The following is a 14,321-nucleotide window of genomic DNA, read 5'->3' as shown; positions in this document are numbered from 1 at the left end:
CTGGTCGGGGCACATGCATGCAGGAGGCAACCAATCAATGTGTCTCTCTCACATCTATGTTTTTCTCTCTCTCTCTCCCTTCCACTGTCCCTAAAAAAATCAATGGAGAAAATATCTTCCAGTGAGGATTAACAAACATACAAACAAACAAACAAAAGCATACACAGTCAGTTGCCAAAACTGTTAACACCATGGTGCAGACTCCTTCCCCAAAGGATCCCACACCATATACAGAAAACATCTTCTTTAGTGCCTGTGGAACTGGGTCCATGTGAGTGAGCAGCACAGTGAAACCTAAAAGGACAGCAGGACAGCATCAGTTTCCTAGGCTTCATCATCTCAGAAATACATTCCTGGATGCAAACCTAAATAGAACGTTGCCTCGCTTCCCTCCCGTGGAGCAGAAGTGCTCAAAATCCAGCCAGCGAAGGTTTTCCTTTGACAGGCCGTGTTCTTATTGGCAACACTGGTGATAATAACTGGGGCTATTTTGGGAATAACTTCCCCATTATCTCAGTTAAACCTTCCAGCAAAACTGTGAGGAAGCATTATCTGCGTTTTATAAATGAGGAAAGGGAAGCTCAGAGGGGCTGAGTAACTCGTGCCATTGTGGGGCAAATGAATGGGCCTCCCTCTGCCCCTAAAGCCCGTGCTTGTCACCGTTGCATACGCTGCCTCTGGGGGAGTCCCGGCTTTGTGGGAGGCCCTCTAAGTCTAAGGCACTCAAGAACTAGTTTTTCACTTTAAAAAAGTCTCCCCTGGCCCTGGCCAGTATGGGCCAGTTGGTTGGTGTGTAGCCCATGCACTGGAAGGTCGAAGGTTAGATTCTCAGTTGGGGCACATGCCTAGGTTGCAGGTTCCCGCCCCCCCGTCAGGGTGCTCACAGGAGGCAACATCTCACATCGATATTTCTCTCTCTGTCTCTCTCTCCCTTCCTTCCTGTCTAAAATCAATTTTTAAAAAACCTCTTCTGTATCACTTTTTGGCTTCACATTGTCAAGGTTCCTGTTTTTCTGTCCATATCATGTCCAGCTCAGTAACTATTTGTTGAGTGAGCGAATACATCTGCTATTTTTATGTAACCGTAAAGAAATTTATAACAGGGACACAACGTATTTGAATTTAAATTTAATGTGGTTTCATATTCAAATCACAGAACAACTAAAAGAGTGACTAAGAAGCTTTAAAAATTTCCTTCACCTGAATTTTAAATGTGAATTTTTTCTTACCTTTCAGTCCGTGAGCTCCTGAAAACAGGAAGTCCTATCTTACCCATTTAGTTGACACTTAATAAGTTCTGGCAGAGTGACTGCACACTTACCAAATGCGAAGAAAGTAAAGGCGATGTTAGCAACCAAGTTGTTAAGGAGAGGCTGACTGCAGTACCGAGAAGAACTGGGCCTGAAAATCAACCCGCTGGGTTATACATTCCTTCCTTCCTAATTAGAAGAGACCCTCTCTAAGCATAACACCAGAAGGCACTGCGAATCTTGCGTTCCCATCCTAACCTGGCACTCGGTTCATTTGGCTCCAGGCAACCCGCTTCTCTTAAGAACCTTGGTTCCTTCAGTGTGGCTGCAAATTAGTGCTGTGAAACAGCCCACAATATTCAGAGCTGTTAATATTCATAATCGGAGACAAATCAAGTTTGCCATTTTCCTAGTTCATGTTAATTTGCTGTTTTGGTGAAAAATATTCTGTGGAAATCCTGGCCTCCCTGAGTAAGGAACTGTGCTTTACTGCACACAGGCCTCCTTATGACAGAGGCCAGCAGGTCTGAGGTCGGCCAGTGACAGCGGGTGTCGCAGTCCATTGCGTAAGTGGCTTCTCAGTTTTTAGGTACTTTTAAAATATCAGTGCCCGTAGGACTGCGATTTTCTTATTTTGAATGTACCAAGTTGCATTCGCTTCCTTTGCCCGATAGGAAAGTTAACCGACTGACTTTTTCTGCCAGGACTAATTTCCAGCGTAGAATCTGAGTAAGATACCAAGCCGTCATCTGGGCGCGTGTGCCTGTGTCGCCCTCAGCCCCGCAGACATTAGCTAATACTAAGCTATTGGGCCTGCTCTCTAGAGAGCACTTAAACTGAAACATCCGTGCCCCCGTTGTCTCTTCTTATACTAGAAGAAATAAGTATTGGTTAGAAATGAAACTCAGTCTGCCCAAACCCAGTTATCCTCCCTGTATGGAGATTTTTGACTGTTCAAAGAGGGGAAGCGGGTGACTGCCTTTGATAATAGGGGCAAACACAATGGGGCAGGCTGCAGTCAAACAGGTGACAGGAATCGCAGAGAGCACCCGAACCACCCCCACAGGGGAGACACAGACGTGCCCAGGCGAGGGCTCAGCTGATGAAAGAACTTACCGTAGCAGAACGTAAAACTGGAGAGCCAGGGTGGTGACCCCAGACAAGAGCACTGTCACTCGGCTGCATGGGACACAGTGAGTTACATTTTATGTTACTGTTCAGCGATGAAATGGCTTCAAGAAGCCAAAGCCGGGTTCTGTTTCAGGACGATGTAACATTAAGCCACAGAAGTAAAATTTTCAACAGAGCAAAGATGGGTTGAGATCCATCCCCTTAGAGCTGAATTGTGCCCGAGAATACGCCAGTAAGAGTACTAGAAGTAGCTACGATTATTCAGCTCCTGTGATGCCACAGGCACTGTCGAAACTGGTCCCTAAAGACTCTTTAGAGCCTTGGTTCCTTTATCATGACTAAATGAATGCTCAAAGGCAATCCACAAGTAAGCACATGAGTTGTTAATATTTATAATTAGTAGACAAATGTGTCCAACATTTTATATGCATTTTTCTCACTTCATGTGCACAAGTCCTATGAGGTGTAGGAACTGTGGTTCCCCATTTTACAGATGAGGAAACCGAGACTCAGATTAAGTGTCTTGTCCAAGGACAGACACCTCGTAGTAAGAGGTAGAGCTAGAATTTGAACCAGGTCTGAGAATCCTAACCATGCCCCTGTGAGTGTTAGCTCTGCCTCCAGCCAGATGTTCACACTGAGTATCACTTACACACTGAGGGTTAATCTACCAACCACAACTTAACCACCAAGTCCGCTATTACTGCTCAGACATTTGGGAAATTCTTTTGAGATTACGTGTATCTAGTTTCCATGCATAAAAAAATCTTCCTTAACTAATAGTTTTATCTCTTCATCATAAACTCTCTTAGTCACTTTGATTATTTTATTAATTGGGTTTAGCCCTGAATGACGTTAGGGTATTTATAGAAATCAAAGACAAAGATATATCCCCAATAAAGGTACTAAAAAAAAATAGGCAATTTCAAAATATACCCCAGATTATCTAAAGCAGTGGCAACTTGTTAGAACTAGAATATGGCTACCTGCTTAAAGTTACTGTTTTAAAAGGAACAGAGGTATGAATTCTAGAGATTGTCAAGGCATTCCCATTATTTAAGCCAGCTAATGTAGCATCCTGAAATGTGACAAGCAAAGCCACACAATTATTGTTCTTCCTGGAAAAGTTAATGTTTGACAAACTGTCTTAATGTTTAGAAAATGTTTTATTACTGTTTACACATCAGTGTTTTTAAAACCTAAGAAGGTCAGTGAAATTGAACTTGAAAATTGAAAGCACATTTTAGTTACACGTCAAGACCGCCTCAGACAGAAATGACTTTTGTCACGGTGGGCTGGGGAGGGACACTTACAGCCTGAGCTGGTGAGACCTCGGCAGCCAGCAGTGCACATGGTAGGCTGAGTGGGCCAGGCAGAAGTGAATCATGGTGACACCTGTCCTCAAGCACCTGGAGCAGGGCAAGGAAGATGCAGAGCAGTCCTGTTAGAGCTCTCCAACCACCTCACCCATCGTCACCTGCCCCGGCCCCCTTCCCTGCACACGTACCCCAGGGAGATGCAGAGCAAGTATTCTCCAGTGGAGAGGGGCTGGTCCTTGTTTTTCTGAAGCCTCTCTGGGCTATGATAGGAGCTCACTGTAACTTAAGTCTTCTGTGGTTTTGAGGGTCTAAAGTTTAGTCCAAACCCAGGTTGGTTGTACTCACAGTGAATTAATAGGACTGAGCTAGATATTTGAGACAGGTCATGAATGTGACAAGGGAGAAAGCTTTCTTTAAGCTGAGAGATCAGCTTCCTCAGCCCCTTCCCCAACCCTTCCCCTGGGGAGCACCTGGAAACCTGAGCTCACCCCCAGGGTCAGGGAGGGGCTTCAAGCTCTTTGTTCCATCCTTGCCTGGACAGCAGGCAGCTCCCTTGGGAACCAGTCCCTCCTGATCTCAGCCTCACTGTTCTTCCAGCTCACAGTTCAGCCTCCCTTGGGGAATGGCACCTGAAACTTGAGATGGGTGGGGCTGGAATTGACACCCAGCTCCAGTTGAACCCAACCCCTCCACTCTAAATAATAGGCATTTCCAATGGGAGGCAGAAGATCATGCGTGAGACAATTCACGGACGTGTTTCGGAACTGAAGGTTGTGACTTTTGAGCTCGAAAGGGCCAACTCAGTGTCCAGCACAATGGATGAAAGTGGAACCACACTAGAGGACATCACTGAAATTTCAGAACACTGGGACAAAGAGATCTCACAAGCTTCAAGAGAGAAAATAAACATCACACCTAAAGGATCCAGAGTTGAAAGTGACTGGATTTTCCACGGTTGGCACTGCCATCTAGAAGCAGTGCCTTCAGAATTCTGGGAGAAGATGATTTTCAACAGAGACTAGAGATAAACTGTGTGCGATTGTGTGTGTGTGTGGAAGTTTGGGAGAGGAGGGTAGGGGTATCTGAGGGCTAATCCTCACAGATCATAAGAGAAAGTAAGTAGGCACTGTTTACATTGAATAAATTAAGGAATAGCATTAAAAGCACATAATACAGAATTATGGTAGAATCTACCAAAAGAAATAGCTGAAAAAGTTAAGAGTGGTTGCTTTTTGGGAGCTGGGTGGAGGGGCTGGTGAGCAGGGTATGGTCGATGACTGTCACCCTGTGATTTCTAAATCTATAGTCATTTAATAAAAGTTTTAGATAGCATGTCTTGCATTACTTCACTAGGTTTATGCAAAGATCAAATGGAATCATTTATATGAAAAAGAAGTTTATAAACTGTAAACTGTTATTCAACCAAAAATGATAATATGATTATGTTGACTTAGAGGCAGAATACAGTTCCTGGGGAGTCACGTCTGGTAGAGGATAATGTCATTGTGCCAGTTAACTGTGGCCACAGCAGCGCAATCACAAAACTGCGGTAGCATGCAAGAGTGAACATTTGTTTTTGCTCATGAGTCTAGGTCAGCTGTGGGTTTGCTGATCCAAGCCAGGCCCAGCCCATCTCACCTGGACTTGCTCTTGTGTCTGAGCCGGTTGTGGTTTGGCTGGTCTTCGATGGCCTCAACCACATAGCTCGCGGTGGGCCGGCTGTCAGCAGGAGCACCGATTCTCTCCGCACGCTCTGTCATCCTCCAGCAGGCTGGCCTGGGCCTGTCTCAGGCAGAGGCAGGAATCCAAAAAAAAGTGGACGTACGTGTCCAAAGCCCCAACTGGCATACTGTCGCGTCTGCCACATTCTTTTGGCCAAGGCAAGTCACAAAGAGTGGGAAGGAGATCCCCATCCTTTACGGTAGGAGCTGCAAATTCACGTTGAAAAGGAATGGTGGAGAAATGGGGCCATTTTTACAATTCATGGGGCATAGTCAGCGAAGCCAAATATTTCAACCCATCTATTTGGAATGAGAACACGAAAGGTTGTCAAAAGACCTATAACTGGTCTTCTTCCTCCTTTGCAGACAACAAGGGAGGTGTTGGAGCATCCCACTTAGATCAGCAACTTCAGATCCTCAGCATGGAAAATTCAGAGAAGACAGAAGTGGTTCTCCTTGCCTGTGGTTCCTTTAATCCCATCACCAACATGCACCTCAGGTTGTTTGAGCTGGCCAAGGACTACATGAACGCAACAGGTAGGAACAGTAACCAAAAACACCAGTGGGGTTCAGGACACACTGTCCCTAACTCTGGCTCCATGGCATATTGGGTATTTTAAGCTGAAGGAGTTTGAGCAACCTGCAGAATCAGGAAGGTTACTCTCACCTCCTCCCCTGAAACAGGTCACAAAACCCTACATGAGAGGTGCCCTCCCTACTCCCAGGGGAAAGGAGCATCCTTATTCCTGAAAAGCAAGGGGTGCCAGGAAGAATCTGAATAAAGGCCCTTAGTTTCCCTGAAGTCACTGCACTTACCTTATACCCCTTTCCTTACCCTGTTGTTCCACAGCCATCTGCTCTCTATCAAACCTGGCATTAAAACCCTCAGGTCCACCTGTTTCCTGGGGTCTTCATTTCCTTATGAAGGCTCCCACATCATGTAAACCATACTTTAAACAAATATGTATGCTCTCCTCCTATTAGTCTATCTATCTTTCTTAGTTTAATTTTCAGACCCAGCCAGGGACCCTAAGAGGGTCGAGGCAAACTTTTTCCTTCCCTAAATAGGCAAGAGTTATTTTGTTACGTAAATGATCGTGCTATATGCTAATAGATAGGTGGATGGGTGCTCACACTCACTAATAATCAGGAAACTAAAATTAAAAATGAGGTATATTCTTCCCATCACATGGGCACAAGTTTTTAAACTTGATAGTGTCAACTGTCAGAGGTTGGGGAGAAATGGGCGCTTTTTACACTATAGGTGGACAGTACAACTTGATTACGATGTTTTACAAGGCAGTTCTAGGTTATGTCTGTTTTACCACAGTTATGAATGAATGAACCTGAATCCCTGTTTAAAGAAAAAGAGAATCTTTGATTATAAAATCATATCGATGCTAATATTTCCTGTGCATAAAATCTAATTTGTTAAACCTCATATCAAACCTAACTCTTTATCCAGGAAAATACAGAGTTATCAAAGGCATAATTTCTCCTGTCGGTGACGCGTATAAGAAGAAGGGACTCATCTCTGCCCATCACCGAGTAATCATGGCTCAGCTTGCCACCAAGGATTCCAGCTGGGTGGAAGTGGATACCTGGGAAAGTCTGCAGAAGGAGTGGACCGAGACTGCTAAGGTGCTAAGGTATCTATGGGGAATCAGCCCTGTCGTTCTCCGGGAATGGGTTGGGGCTTCCTTGGCATTTTGCCATGTGTTAGTGCTGCCTGCGTCTGTGAGCACACAGGTTTACAGAACTGTCACTGGGGATGGGAAGGTGGAGGCTGTGCCACTCCTAGGTCAGGTTATCACCGCTGAGAGCACAGAAGCAGGCCGCGGCGCCCCTTAGCCTTTGTATCTTTCGTTGTATGTCGAGATGCTTGCACGCTGGTTACTATGTATAGCCCTCCTGCCTGGCCTGGCCGTGCCCCAGGTGAGAAGAGCAGAGTTGTAAGATGATGTCATTGTCGTCGGTCTTCTTAGGTGTGAAAGAGAGGCAGGTAGTTTAAGGAAGGAAAGCCGTGACACTCGGTCATGGACGGACCTGTCTGTGCGCTGCTTCCGTGACAACACACAGGGTTGTCACACACCTCTGTGCTCATACCTCTGAGACAGTTCCAGTTAAGGGGTCAGAAGCCAGAGTGAGTAACATCTAGTTGTTACTTAATGTTATCCTAAGACTAGAATAGAAGGGCTTTCTGAGAAACCTTTCTGTCTAACATCCATCCTTGGAGTTCTCAACCTTCCTGTTCTGACCGTATCAGTTAGGATTCAAATAGGAACTGGAAACCATTCTGAGTATTATAAGCAGAAAGCGACATAGATGCTTAGGCACAAGCCTAAAAGGGCTGGAGGAACCCAGTGTGGCTCAGCAGTTGAGCATCAACCTAGGATCCAGGAGGTCACAGTTCGAGGTCAGGGCACATGCCCGGGTTGCAGGCTCGATCCCCAGTCGGGGGCGTGCAGGAGGCAGCTGATCAATGACTCTCTCATCATTGATGTTTCTATCTCTCTCCCCCTCTCCCTTCCTCTCTCTGAAATCAATAAAGATATATTAAAAAATAATAATAACAAGTAACATTAACACTTGTTATGACCCAGACACATAAAGCTTAGAATAGAACAGCTGCAGTGTGTTGAGCTCCCAGGAGTTTCCTTGCTTTCCATTCCCAGTGGCAGAACACAGGACTGCAGTGTAGTGCCAGCCTCCATTCTGACCGGCTGTGCGCCTGTGTACCGGTGGTTAAATGTTTTCAACATCACCCCACCTTTAACACTGGATTGGAGGCTCTTGGGCATCTGCAAAGGGATGATGCTTTAGTTGAGCCCTGTGAGAAAGAGGAATGTTCTGTTGCTTTGTTGTTTTATAGACACCACCAAGAGAAGCTGGAGGCTAGTGGCTGTGATCAGCAGCAGGACTCCCCTGTGCTGGAGAGGCCTGGACGGAAGAGGAAGTACACTGAACAAAGATCAGAACTTAGTCAGAAGAAATCCCTAGAGCCAAAAAGAAAAGGTCTGCATGTTTTACCAGGACTTACCGACTGGGGGATAAGATTCTAGAGCTGAGCAAGCCCCCTTTCTGCTTTTATTTTCCATTGAGTACCTGTGGGTGCCTGGAAAATGCCCTGTGTGTTTGCTGACAGGGAGGGGGAGTGAAAGGCCTGCACTAGGCCTTAGTTTTCAGGTGTCCTAGGTTTCTCTTGAGAATCTGATAAAAACTGCGAACCTTCTTTCCAGAAAAACATGCCCACACATTCATTTTCACGCAGGGAGTTATTAAGAGGCAAACCCTGAAGCAGTGCTTTCTTCTCCTCAGATGTGCCAAAGGTCAAGCTGCTGTGTGGGGCAGATCTGCTGGAGTCCTTCGGTGTCCCCAACCTGTGGAAGAGCGAGGACATCGCCAAAATCGTGGGGGACTATGGGCTCGTGTGCATCACCCGGGCTGGAAATGATGCTCAGAAGTTCATCTATGAGTCCGACGTTCTGTGGAAACACCAGACCAACATTCACCTGGTGAATGAGTGGATCACCAACGACATCTCATCCACGAAGATCCGGAGAGCCCTCCGAAGGGGCCAGAGCATTCGCTACTTGGTGCCAGATCTTGTCCAAGAGTATATCGAAAAGCATGATTTGTATAGTGCCGAGAGCGAGGAGAGGAATGTTGGAGTCATCCTGGCTCCTCTACAGAGAAACACTGTAGACACGAACTCAAAAACTGCTACAGCGTGAAACTTGGGACGTCTCCTATGAAACTTGGGACGTCTCCTTGAAACAGTCTGTGCGTTAGTAACTGGGGAAAGGAGTTATGATCCTGTTTCATAACAAACTAAAGCTTGAAAGTTTGGTAACGGTAGTGAATTAAACTCAGGTTTATTTTTTTTCTTTTTGTCAGAAGTTGGGAAGATGAATGTTTTCAATATTATGATTTTTTTAAAGAATGTACAAATCCTTTTATCTTTAAAACAAGAGATTAGCAGCACTAAAACCAGAAGACTGTTTAATCATGAAGGGAACTGACATTTACACATGCCTATTTCCAGGCCATCTTCACTCAGGGTGGCTGAAGAAGTTATTCTTAAAATGGCCATCTTGCTAAAGGCACAACCAATCCGTCATCTCCAGCTGTGCAAAAACAGGCTGGGAATGTGCCTCACAGAAACTTTGGTCCCATTGTTCATTCTCTCTGGCACACATCAGGATGGATGGTTAAGCTTTGCCAAGACACACCTGCCTAGAGCTCCACCTCTGGAGGCAGGGTGTGGGGTCTAAGCCCTGGAATGTTTGCAAAGGCACACAGGTGCCTTCGATGCCCACCAGACAGAGTCTCTGCTTCACGCGTTTTACACGGTTCTCTTAGCACAGCCCTGCTGTAGCTCATGTTCTAACCCCAGCCATCTGCCATCGTTTTATCTTCAGGAACAACTTCAAAGATGATATCACACTACCGGGAACAGAGAGAACCACAGAGAATGAGGTGTCTTATTCAAGAATATTATTAAATGTCAGTGCTCTAAGACTTTATTGATAGCTTAGTAATCAAAAGACAAACCGATACCCTAGAGACATGAAAAATGCCCTGCTGGGTGACCAGTGGTTTCAGCTCAGGATTTGGGGCACTGATGAGTGGCATGTGGAAGCGGTCATCTCCATCTAAAGCTTGAGGTTCTGAAGAGCCCTGCTGTTTCTGTGCCAGCCCACTGTGAATCTATCTGCCTTTTGTGAATTTAAGCAGAAAAAGGGTCTCTCTCTTTTTTTTTTAACACTTTTTCTCTTCTTATCCTTTTGTATGGACTTTAACCAAAGCAGAACTCCCAAATAATAAAGTCATAGGTTTATATTAAAAATACAAGTTTGTTATATGACCTGATGCTGATTAAAATTTTGTGGAAGTTTTACCAATTGGAGAAGCAAAAAGACCAGAAATAGTTTTTTATAGGTTTATGTTTTATGAAAATCATTCTGTGATAGAAACAGGACTAAAGTTACATTTCTAATGAAAACAGAATAATTTACCTTTTGCAATTTATATTTCATACCTACACCATTCTAGATGAAGGATTTATAACTGCAGAAAAAAAAAATACTTATAACTGTGAAACTGTATAGTCAGATCTGAATCCTCAGTTTACAAAGGAAAATGTTAAATAAAGCTAGCAAATGTACATCCTATGGCTCCTGACATTATTATTAACATTAACAGGTCAACTTCTTGAAGAGGTAAGGGGTGCAAAGCCTGGCACTGAGTAGTTTTTTTTCTCTATCTGCTGAATTGAATGAAAAGTTAGAATCTCAGATCATATAAATGAGAGTCATTATTCTCCCTCCTTGGCTTTGTGGAGTTTAAGAGTTGGAGCAGTACAGACCCACACCAAGATGCATCATAATTAAAATACAAAAGGTTAAAGACAAAGAGAGAACCTTAAAAGCAGCAAGATAAAAGCAGTTAGTTACCGTACAAGGGAGCTCCCATAAGACTGTCACTAATTTCTCAACAGAAACTTTGCAGGCCAGAAGAGAGTGGCAAGAAATACTCAAAGTCATGAAAAGCAAGAACCTACCACCAAGATTACTCTAGCCAGCAAAGCTATCATTTAGAATTGAAGGACATGTAAAGAGCTTCCCAGACAAGAAAAAGCTAAAGGAGTTCATCACCACCAAACCAGTATTACATGAAATGTTGAAGGGTCTTCTTTAAGAAGAAGGAAAATAAAGGTCATAAATATGAATAACAAAATGGTAATAAATACATATCTATCTGAATCTAAAACAAAATAAATGAACAAGCAGAACAGAAACAGACTCATAGATAGAACATTTTGACAGTTGCCAGATGGGAGGGGATTTGGGGAATGGGTGAAAAGGGGGAAGGGATTAGGAAGTACAAATTCATTGTTACAGAATAGTCACAGGGCTGTAAATACAGCATAAGGAATATAGTCAATATTCTAATAACTGTGTATAGTGTCAGATGGGTGTGAGATTTATGGAGACGATCACTTACTAAGTTATATAATGTCAAATCACTGGGGTGTACACCTGAAGCTAATATAATAATGTATGTCAAATGTAATTGAAAAAAATGATTAAAAAGAATTGGAGCAATACTGAAAAATAATGATCTAGAAGCAGATGAAACTATCAAAATTTAACTTTGATTTTTTTTCCTGGAAAACTACAATTAGTTCATCTGAAGTATCATGTGAGCTGCAGAAAGGTTCCAGTGCTAGAAATGTCTCTCATACTCTGTTGCCTTGCTACCTAGAAGTGCCCATACCCTACTCAGCTATGAATACATTGACCTCAGACCTCACTGGGTAAGGCACGTGGGGACCCTCCCAGGAGAGCTGGTGATGGTGAAATGGTCCTTTGTTGTGCTATTTATGGATCAACAACTTTGTACATTAAACGAGCTCCTTGACTTTTTGTCCCAGTACCAAGGATGCTGCTAATGCCACAGCATAATAGCACAGTTCTGGGTGTTTCCAAGGACAAAACTTCCTTTTTAGATAATGGATATTAGAACAATGAATTTCACAGGGGAATAAATATTCATAACTGCTGTGACCTCCATGGAGGAAGAAGGAAATATGCCATTGTTTTTCCTGTACCATGCCTTTCTCATAATTTGCTTTTGTAAAGTGAGAGTTTGGGAAATGTGTAAAGCTGGCATTTTGTTTTTTCAATGCTGGTGATTTTATGTGTCGTACTCCTTTACCCCTCACATGGTATCATGTAAACGCTGCAAACAAACTTGCAGTAAGTCCTTTCCTGGCAGCTCCATCAGCTTTGCTCAGTTGAACGTACAGCACATGGAGAGATTTTTGCTGTTGTTTACCTGTTTCATGGACAACTGGGAACAGCAAATGTTTTTTTAAATTTTTATTTTGGAGGGTGGGTGGTAATAGATAAAATATAATTAAAATCATGTTAGAAGAATATTATTAAGGCATTAATATCCTAAGAATGATCAAAGGGAGATAGACCATATATTTGTTTCAGGAAGACTGAAGAGCCACAGCACTGCAGAGTTCCCTTGACCATGATGGCAATGCAGAAGCTGCACTTTGTGCATTTGTATTGTTAACTTTTGGGGTGTATATAATGTTTCTAACAAAATAAAGTCACCCAGGATGTCAGCTTCATCCATGTAGTAGCTGGTCACTGAGATGGTACGATCCTGTTTATACTGCTGAAGGGGATCCCAGGTGGCTCTTCTTGAGCTGGGGTCCATGCCGGATGATGGTTCATCAAGCATCACCACCTTGGGCTCAGGCGGAGGGAGAGCAGAGTATACCAGAGCTGGGTGAGGAGAATCCAGAGACGCTGGCTCGAGGTATAGAGCCAGAGGGCAGCCATCTAGATTCCATGCTGAGCCATTCCCCCCTACAGCAAACCTTTTAGATAAGAGGAGGGGCTCTTCCACCATGTGGGGATACAACTAGTAGTCTGCAACCCCCAAAGAGGGGCCCTGCCCAACCATGCTGGCACCTTCATGTCAGATTTCCAACCGCCAGAACTCAGTATCCCCTAATGATCAAGGCGCAGTGTGAGAAAAGCCTAGACCAGTCTCCTTAGCCAAGGAAATTAAGAGGAGGGATACTGTAGGTAACTTAAAGGAGCATGCTCAGCAGAAGCTGCATTTTGTGCATTTGTATTGTTTAACTGTTTGGGTGTATATAATGTTTCTAACAAAATAACCATCACATTATGGAAACTCAAAGAAAAACCACCACACGTGGGTTCTCCTTGGTGATGAGGGTATAGAGATTGAAGCAAAGGAGTGATTTCGGCTCATCTTGCATCAGAGGCTACTTGTTCTGCCATGTGAGGATCTCACCACTGGGTAGAAGAAAGCACCCTAATTTGAAGGCTGTTGTCTTCCACCCCAACCTCTGAGTCACTTCTCTGGGAGCCCAGAAGTCACTGTATTATGAAATGAGCTCCTTTAACACTTATTTCTGGGTGCCACGGGACTTCCATTCCTTTGCCATTTTCCTAACTGTCCGAAGGCCTCTTGATCTAAAATGTGCCCTGTGGCACCAACGGGTCCATCCCTGAAACCTCCACCTCGTTTACCTATGGCGCTATTTGAGCTTCATAATGCCAACACTTACTGAGCACTTGCTGTGTGCTGGGCATGAGCTAATGAGGGCCTCGTTTCATGAACTGGGCACACTTAGGTGACTGGTGTCAGTGGCAAAACAGGCTTGAATGAGCAGTTAGTCTCAGAGCCTCTGCTCTTAATCCCTCCACACTCTACATGATGTGTTACTTTTCGAAGAACTTTCTAGCCAAACCTTGAAATTTTCACCTGCCCTAAGTGGATGAGTCCAAGTAGATAAAACTCAACAGCATGATAGTCCGATGGCGATGGCCGATGTGTTCAGTCCACCCAGAAGGGCCCAGTCGAACTCTCCCAATGTTAGCAATACCTTAGAACTAGGGCAGCGACAGCCCAGAGGGAGGGGGCGACATGAGCTGTAGTTCACACGCAGCAAAAAAGGAAAGGAAAGGCCCCCATGCCCATCTAGTCCCATGATGCCAGCATGCAGGAACGGTGCCAGTGAGGCAGCCGGGAGGCGGGCCTTCGTGCCAGGCATGCCTGTCAGGTGGTTGCAGAGAGAGTCACTTGACTCTCTGTCCCTTTCTCTAAAGTAATTCGATGATCTCTGAGGCCCCTTCCAGCTGTGACACGTTGTCTACCTGACGGAGGGTTGGCACTCACACTGGCTTCTCACCGCTCTGAGCTGTCACCTGTCCCTTCCCTTCTGCATGGCCTGGAAGTACGTCTTGCAACATTACCGTGACGTGAAGCGCCAAGGGGAGGCACGAGTAGGAGACAGCCCCCGGGGCAGGTTGCCCACAGCTAGGGGAGAAGAAAATGCTGTGTTCTGA

The 14,321-nt window shown here is 44.6% G+C and overlaps 1 protein-coding gene across 1 annotated transcript; it reads left to right on the top strand.

The window, feature by feature from the left end:
* The first annotated feature begins 946 nt into the window (after positions 1-946).
* NMNAT1 (nicotinamide nucleotide adenylyltransferase 1) lies at positions 947-9,169 on the top strand. The gene is made up of 5 exons (XM_016214653.2): positions 947-2,443; positions 5,788-5,958; positions 6,887-7,070; positions 8,294-8,436; positions 8,740-9,169. Exons 1-5 carry the CDS (start codon positions 2,434-2,436, stop codon positions 9,153-9,155), a joined length of 924 nt encoding a protein of 307 aa, XP_016070139.2. The 5' UTR covers positions 947-2,433; the 3' UTR covers positions 9,156-9,169.
* Positions 9,170-14,321: the final 5,152 nt, after the last annotated feature.

The sequence above is a fragment of the Miniopterus natalensis genome, chromosome 9 (assembly GCF_054644295.1).
Source record: "Miniopterus natalensis isolate mMinNat1 chromosome 9, mMinNat1.hap1, whole genome shotgun sequence".
Taxonomy (NCBI): Eukaryota; Metazoa; Chordata; class Mammalia; order Chiroptera; family Miniopteridae; genus Miniopterus; species Miniopterus natalensis.
Note: the sequence above shows the minus strand (reverse complement) of the source record. Positions and strands in the feature narration are given on the sequence as shown.

Excerpts from the sequence above, each read along its gene's own strand:
- NMNAT1 (XM_016214653.2), top strand. Across the intron at positions 5,959-6,886 it reads GGACTACATGAACGCAACAG|GAAAATACAGAGTTATCAAA; the intron begins GTAGGAACAGTA and ends CTCTTTATCCAG. Across the intron at positions 7,071-8,293 it reads GAGACTGCTAAGGTGCTAAG|ACACCACCAAGAGAAGCTGG; the intron begins GTATCTATGGGG and ends GTTGTTTTATAG.